Source organism: Buceros rhinoceros, unplaced genomic scaffold (assembly GCF_000710305.1).
Source record: "Buceros rhinoceros silvestris isolate BGI_N320 unplaced genomic scaffold, ASM71030v1 scaffold45594, whole genome shotgun sequence".
NCBI lineage: Eukaryota > Metazoa > Chordata > Aves > Bucerotiformes > Bucerotidae > Buceros > Buceros rhinoceros.
In genome coordinates, this window is record NW_010409706.1 from 6419 (window position 1) to 13496 (window position 7078).

At 44.8% G+C, this 7078-nt stretch overlaps 1 protein-coding gene across 2 annotated transcripts; it reads right to left on the reverse strand.

The window, feature by feature from the left end:
* Positions 1–3276: 3276 nt before the first annotated feature.
* SLMO2 (slowmo homolog 2 (Drosophila)) lies at positions 3277–6462 on the reverse strand. Of its 2 annotated transcripts, XM_010135305.1 has the most exons (5): positions 6292–6462; positions 5838–5927; positions 5188–5258; positions 4261–4363; positions 3392–3590 (listed from the first exon to the last, which is right to left on the reverse strand). In XM_010135305.1, the coding sequence occupies exons 1-5, from the start codon at positions 6427–6429 to the stop codon at positions 3471–3473; spliced, it is 522 nt and encodes a 173-aa protein (XP_010133607.1). In that variant the 5' UTR covers positions 6430–6462; the 3' UTR covers positions 3392–3470. The 2 variants fall into 2 exon arrangements, with proteins under 2 accessions (XP_010133608.1, XP_010133607.1); XM_010135306.1 differs by lacking the exon at positions 5838–5927 and having other exon boundaries at positions 3277–3590; positions 6292–6453.
* Between the last annotated feature and the right edge of the window lie 616 nt (positions 6463–7078).

The following is a 7078-nucleotide window of genomic DNA, read 5'->3' on the forward strand; positions in this document are numbered from 1 at the left end:
ATTCTTATATCACGCCTGAAGAAAAGTAATTTTTGCATTCCTTGTTTCAACTTTCTGATACAGTTCAGGTAAGCAGCTTCATTCCAAAAAAATCTTTCCACAGGCGTCTGCCTTCATCCATACAAATATCTGAGAATTCAAGAGCACTGTGTTTCCGGTAGAACCAGCAGATGTGCAAAGTTCAGTCTCAACAGAAGAGGGCATCTAGCTTGCCAAGACCTCAAAATTCCAGCTACTGCAACTGAAATTGTGGATTTAAACCAACTCTCATACCATTTCTACATGCATCCTGCTTTAGAATGGTGCTTTGGAGAACTATAGCACGTCGCTCCTCCTGGTGGAAATCCTTAGTAGCCGTGTTAGGAGTACTTAAGGGACACAGGAACTTGAGAGAGTCTTCCAGAATAATCAAGACAGTGAACAGCAAGGAAACCCAGTCATTTATACTGAAAACTTGAGAAGGCGAGCAGTGAGGACGAAGGAGTGAACAGTGCCATCTGAAATGTTCTTTGGGCCGTTGAGCTTTGGATCTAAAGCTACTGACTTCTGTTCTATTTCCCAGCAAAGTTACATGGGTATTTGAGTCTGGAGTTTCACTGATGTAAAAGCCTCCTCTACAGACAAGGTAAAACACAGATCCCTTTAGGCGAGCTGAAGCAGGTAGGGATCCACCAGAGACCACCCCACCCATTTGATCACATCCCTCCACCTCTGCCCCTTCTACTCTCTCACGCCACTTTTTCCTTTCCTTCTTCCCGGTCCTTTAGTTTTGCCCCACCGACCGCAGCTCCTTTCTCTTACCCCCCTCCTCCATTCCTTCTAACCCGCCGAGCCCCAGGCTCACCGCGGTACCGCTGCACTCACCCCTCCGCACCCTGCCCTCATGGGAGCACTGCCAGCCCCACGCACCCCTGCAGAGCACCCAGCAGTTCACCCACAGCCAACACACGACTCGCTGAATTGCACCCTGAGCACCTGGCAGGTACCTGCCTCCTCCTGTGACGGGACAGCACATACTCTCTAACTGGTGCACACACAGCCCCCTGCTCCCCATCAAGCAAAGCTGCCTGAGGTGCAGCCTGCTCTTGTGAGAACTCAAGACAAGCTCTTGCATGACTGTACGGAGCCAAACGTTCTGCTTGTAACAGTAGTGAGCGCTAGATTCCCTGTGCAGAGACACTTGCCTTAACAGCTAACTGTAGCTTACAACTCTCAGGCCAATAAGGTCAAAAATCTTTTCACAGCATCTTGAAAACAGTGAAATCCAGTCACTAGTTACTGTATCAGATTTCCAGCAGAGTTATTAAGACAAAAGAAAGACCACTGCAGTAAATGTGTACTTCAGGATATACATTTCAGGAACTCCAGAGTATTCTTCACCTTCACCCTCCTCATTTTAGGTTACTCACCCAGCAGTTAGAAAAACCACAGAGATCAGAAAGTTCCAGGAACTAGCCAGAACTCAGATAAAATTTTATTTAAAAAGCGCCACGTACAGAAAGCCACACTCCCTGCCAGAACGAGAAGGCAGGCATATAAATAAAAAGAACAAATAAAATCATTATCTTTGAATAAGTTGCTGAATGCTTGCAAAAATTTAACAGGAAATTCTTTTCAGTGCAAGGGCAAACAGTGAGTTCATACTGTGCAGTCCTTAGTGCAGAAAAATTAGGAAAGAAAAAGCTGACTTTAAAAGGCCAATTGATGCCAATGGCTAAACAGACACTTAAAATCAGTTTCAAGCATTGCATTTTTATCAGAAAAGGTGGTACCGTTTCGCCAAAGTTTCAGATAGGCTTTTCAAACTGATGCTGTTTCAGTTGTCATAACCTCCTCGAACAGCACGGCAAACCTCAGCAACCTCCATTTATTAAGGTGGTCTCAAACCATTTCTTTTTAGAAAAATATTTAAATTGTTAAATTTTTAAGTTCTATATATACCTGCTTTTCCCCCCCCACACAACTCTTACAGACGATTGTGTTCCCATGTGTTCACCACTCGAAATACGCTCTGGCTCTGCACAGAGCAGACACCGTTCTCTAGGCAGTTCCGCTATGACAGAAATGGCACGTGACATGAGACCTGCTGGGACAGGAGACACTGCAGCTCCGAAAGGCTGGGAGGGTCTTGGAAGTATTTGTAAGCTTAGAATAAAACCTCCAGGAAAAGCCTCTGCCACCAAACTACCAGCATTAGCTAGTTCAGGGCTGCATCCTTCCGTTTTTCCTGCTGCTGAAGGAGCCTCATGGGACAGGCAGCCGCTGAGCCCCCGGCACTGGGGCACTACCTACGGGAGGGTGGCAAGGTCTGACCTGTGAGTTCCCACAGCTACGGACTGGTGACAGCACCTAGAGTCTACAGCAAGAACCAAGAAAACACAAACTGCAGAAACCTTTTTATTCTCAAGGTTTATAATTTAAGGAGTCTGGTATTGTGAGCGAATTGGTTCAAAGGGTAAAGGAACCTCCGGAACTTGAGACCAAGTTTAAATTGAAGGAGGACACTATATTCATTTATTTAATGAGTTATTTTGGGGGCATTATCAAGTTAATGCATATATTGTTAACATTCTTTAATAGTACTTCCTCTTACGTTTAGGTATCTCTGTAGCCAACTTCACAAAGGTTTCTTAGTCCTTTTATAGCGGTTCTTCGAACTTTGGTAGCGAACACCTGCTATTCTGAGACGCCCCAGCAGTGTGGAAGATTTTAAGGCTCTCTGCTTATTGCACCCCTTTATTTAATGGGCTTTGAGAAATGGAGATTCTCATGACACAAGTTTCAGATAAAATTTTAAGTTACTGCATGCCCAGCTCATTAACGTCACATTTAGGAATAGAATTTAGGTCTTAGTAGGTAAGAGACACTTTGCATGTTTTACCTGTATTGACTAAAAAACAATGTGAGTACCGTATTAGCTCAACCAAACGAGTTAAAAAGCTTATAAAAAATACTTTGTACAGTCTTTTGTATTTCAAGCGTCAAGTAATAAACTACTAATCCAAGTTGTACCCACAACGATCAAAACTGACCAAATGGAACAATGCTGGCACAAACCATTCTGCTGAATTTGGGGCTTGGTCCCAAGAGAGGTAGTCCGTAAGTCACACAGAAATGAAAGTTCCACAGCTGTTAACCTAACGTGCCAGTCTCCCCCACCACGTGCAGCCTCATCGCTAAATGAGGCTACTCCTGTCTGCAAACGTTATAAGTTAGTGTTCGTGTAAATACCGGAACTATAATTGAAAGTTATTTCTTCATCTGTAACCAAAATTCGGTCCAGCTGAACCAATATGTTAACTAGGCTTTGTGCATCAGCCTCAGTAGTGAGAGCTCAGCTCTTCTCCGGATTAAATTTGAAACATGCCCAATGTACAGGTGTGCCTTTAAATAACAAAGGATACCTGTACTTTGATTTGGAGAGAAGCCTCAGATGTTAAACCTCGTTAGTAATACAGGTATATTTATTATCATTTCTCTACAAATGCTGCTGCCGCCATTGAATTCCTCATCGATCCTCTTGCTGAAGCTGCGAACTCTTCGATTTCAGCATTCAGTCTGTTAATTACCCATTCCAATGCTTCACGGCCCTACAGTTAAAGAAGAGTTTATCAGTGTGTAAATCTTGGTAGGCTAAACCCTGTCTGTCTGAAGACACAAGAGCTGAAAAAGTATGAGAAAGTAGAGAAATATATGCCACCTCTGTGATACTTTTTACTTCGATAACCAGAGCACTGCAGCAACACGCTGCCTTACATTTCATGAAAAAATCCTTCTGTCAGCACTGCTCCCATTAAGAACCACAAACGACTTTTAATCCAGATTGTTTTATCATTCTTGAGGCTGAACTCAAGACATCTTTGGATTCCCAGAGGACAGACTCGGCTAAAACACCACTTCATTACTCCCACGTAACTAGTTTGGACCTGTCTGCATGTATAACCCTTTTCAAGAGCAGAAGCTAGTAGATGGCATCAAGAGGGCAGCAAAGGCAGACAGTGCCAGACTGTTAAGTGGGTGGAGATGTTTTTTCCAGTGAAGACTCAGAGCTTTGCCAATAATAATTTATTATTTCCACTCACAAGAGGAAAAAAAAGAGGAAGTTCAGCAAGTTGAGCATTCAGCCTCTCCAATAAAGTGCAGCAGAACTACGTGGAGCCTTCCTAAGATTGCTGACACAGCATAAAAGTAAAACAGAGGGTTTTATTCCTTTTGTCATTTAGCCAGCAGTCAGACCGTTTACACAAGGGCCATACTTACTTTATTAGCATTGGAAGAAATCGTGTTTGCCATTAGCCCTTCCAGGTAACTGCTGAGACTGACACCTTTTACAGATATTATTGCTTCTTGTGTCAAAATGGTTCTGAAACGGAGAGCAGGAAACGGAATTATTCTGAGCAGTTCAAAAAAGGATGCATTGCCGAAAGAAACCCGGTCCTCCCCAGCGAGTACATTCCCTCAACAGCCTCGTTGTTAAACACAGAACTTCCTGCCCCATAATCACAACCCACCTGCCCAGTGCTTAACTGCTTTATGCTTCTACTGATAAAATAAAAACCAAGAGTCCACACTGAGTCCAAGTCTCCCTTTGTGGCACTCAACTGTTTCCATCTGTGGCAGCAGGAAGAGTGGAAACAGCAGCTCTGGAGCGAGGGTATACTGGGAAACCTGCATTGAGACATCCCCTTCAACAACAGGGACTTAATGTGTCTGATGGTCATGAGAGAAAAAACCCTCCTGTTAGAATTCAGAGAAAGACCCTTCAGCATTACCACTGGCTGCAGCAGCACAGACTCAATAATCTCTAAACACGCCTGAAAAAACCCAGAACCCCAAACCTCCAAAATTAGACTGAGGACAGATAAATGTGCTTTCCAGTGCAGGTTCTGCGCTCAGGCTGAAGAAGAGAGCAGGAACAAGGAGCTGGTAACTGAAGATGTACAAACTCAGTTACAGATAGGACAAGTGCCCCTGAAAAGCTGATCTGACTTTGACTCCACCACAGAGTGACACTGCAGCAGCGCTCTGCAGATGTCAGCAGAGAAAATGACAGTCCTTTCTTTTTTAGACAAGTAACTGTAACAGAGCTGATGCAAACCTCATCTTCTGTTCAAGGGAAACCCGGGAAATTTTCAAAGCCAAAGACTGTACCACTTCAGGGCGATCTCAGAACAAAGAGGTACTTACTTGTCTGGTTGGTGAGGGTGTGGTTTATAGACAAGCCTCTCATCTACTGACACTAGGTTTGTAAATGAAATCTGCGGAACAAGACAAGATTATCCTTTGATAAAGATATTAAAGGAACGTAGTAAGTGAAACTGCAGCTTCAAACCCAATGGTTATATCAGATTTAAATGTCAGACTTTTCCTGCAAGTGTTAGGATTGTGGAATAGCAGAACCAGGTCAGCAAATGCTGAACTGGGAGATTTCTTTCCTTCAGATTTTGAATCATTTACCAATACTCACTGCCACAGTTACAAGAACATCTCACCAGAGAGATGAGACAGATGGGGCAGTACAAAGAGCAAAATGTGACATGACTAGGACGCGGTGACAGTGAACACCACATGGCTTTTCTCATTTTTTTCTTAACAACCCCACCCCCAAACTACTCCTGTCCTGCTCATCAGTCGGCGCACACGGCCTTGGTCACGGCAAGTTCCAAGATGCGAGTAGCGAGTTTCTGAAAAACCGAACCTGTCAACTAAGCCCACATTATTGAAACCTTTACCTTGTATTGTTCTAATGCAATTGCCAAGATTATAACATCACCTTGTAAATTTGAAAAGGAAAACAATCTGTCACCAACTTCAACTGCACAAACACAGCTACTTACGTTACTGGATTTCAGCTCCATTGTTTTTTCCACTGGGTCAACAACAGAGTGCTCCTGAACATAGGTCTTTGTTCTGGACGTGCCAATGAGCTGGAAGACAGGCACACGTACAGGGGATCCGTTATGCTAACCAACCGCCGTTTTTGCTGCCTTTAAATGCCTACGTACTGGTTATTGTACTGAACAGCCACTGAGACAACAGAACTAGGGCTTAGTTTAAAATAAAACTATGCAACAGAGGTAGAGCTCGTTTTCAGGATGAAAGTAACCTCAGATCGAGGCGATTTCTGTCTATCAGGAAGTCACTATGTGTACTGCTGTTGACCCTTCCTGATAAAGGCTTCTATTTTTAAACCATTACAGTTATGAAATGACACAAGTCTATTACAACACCTGGTTCACAAGCTTCCCCTCCCTCCCGCATCCTTTCCAAGCCCTGCGATAGCACACGCACCGATTTCACGATGGAGGGTATTCCCCATTCCGTACTGAGGAGCCTGTGGCTGTGCAACTTCCCACTAGGGTCTACGTGTCTGTCCAGGACATCGACTCCAACCACGCTGGGGTTCATGGGGTTCGGGTACTTCTGCATGGCAGCCGTTGTTACCGTTTCCCAGGGGTGACTGTCAAAACAGAATCACGTCACAAAGCTGTACACCTTCGGTTTCTAACGGGATTTCTATTAAAACACAACACATCAGTCAATTCATATTTTCAAAGCAGTTCAATTTCCAGTTCTCAACACTACAAACATCCTTCACTAGGGGAAAACTCCTATTTTGCGGTATGGACTGGGGTACATGCAAGTTAAGCATTCCATCCACCTGATGAATCAGGACTCCCAGGCTCAATTACCTCCTGGCTCACGGCTTGATAAGAACATTTTCCCGGTGACGTAATGCCGAAAGACTACAATTTCTTCAGGTTTCAGCAATACCAGACTAGTTGATTAAGGTGTTACTTCCTTCTAACGAGAATTCCCTTTGGATTATTTTTCAGCATAGGTCCCTTAGAGCACTTGAGCCCCGACAACGTGAAGCGACTCGCAATGCTTCGGTCCGCCCCACACCCAGCGGGCGAGGGCAGCACGAAGCCAACCCCTCACTCGCCCAGGGCCGCCGCCGGATCCAGGTTCGCCTCCGCGTTCTCCGTCCGTGAGCGGCTTTCACGGCCTCACCGGCTGCATCCCCTCAGAACCCGCCAAGCGACAGCCGTCTTCCGCACACGCTGCCCGCCCCGCT

What these genes read in the sequence shown, in the direction of transcription:
- SLMO2 (XM_010135305.1), bottom strand. Translation starts at nt 6,429, where the DNA reads ATGCAGAAGTACCCGAACCCCATGAACCCCAGCGTGGTTGGAGTCGAT. An exon ending in TACCCTCCATCGTGAAATCG is followed by an intron (nt 5,928 to 6,291) that starts GTGCGTGTGCTA and finishes CCTGTCTTCCAG; the next exon opens with CTCATTGGCACGTCCAGAAC. An exon ending in TGGAGCTGAAATCCAGTAAC is followed by an intron (nt 5,259 to 5,837) that starts GTAAGTAGCTGT and finishes CTTGTTCCGCAG; the next exon opens with ATTTCATTTACAAACCTAGT.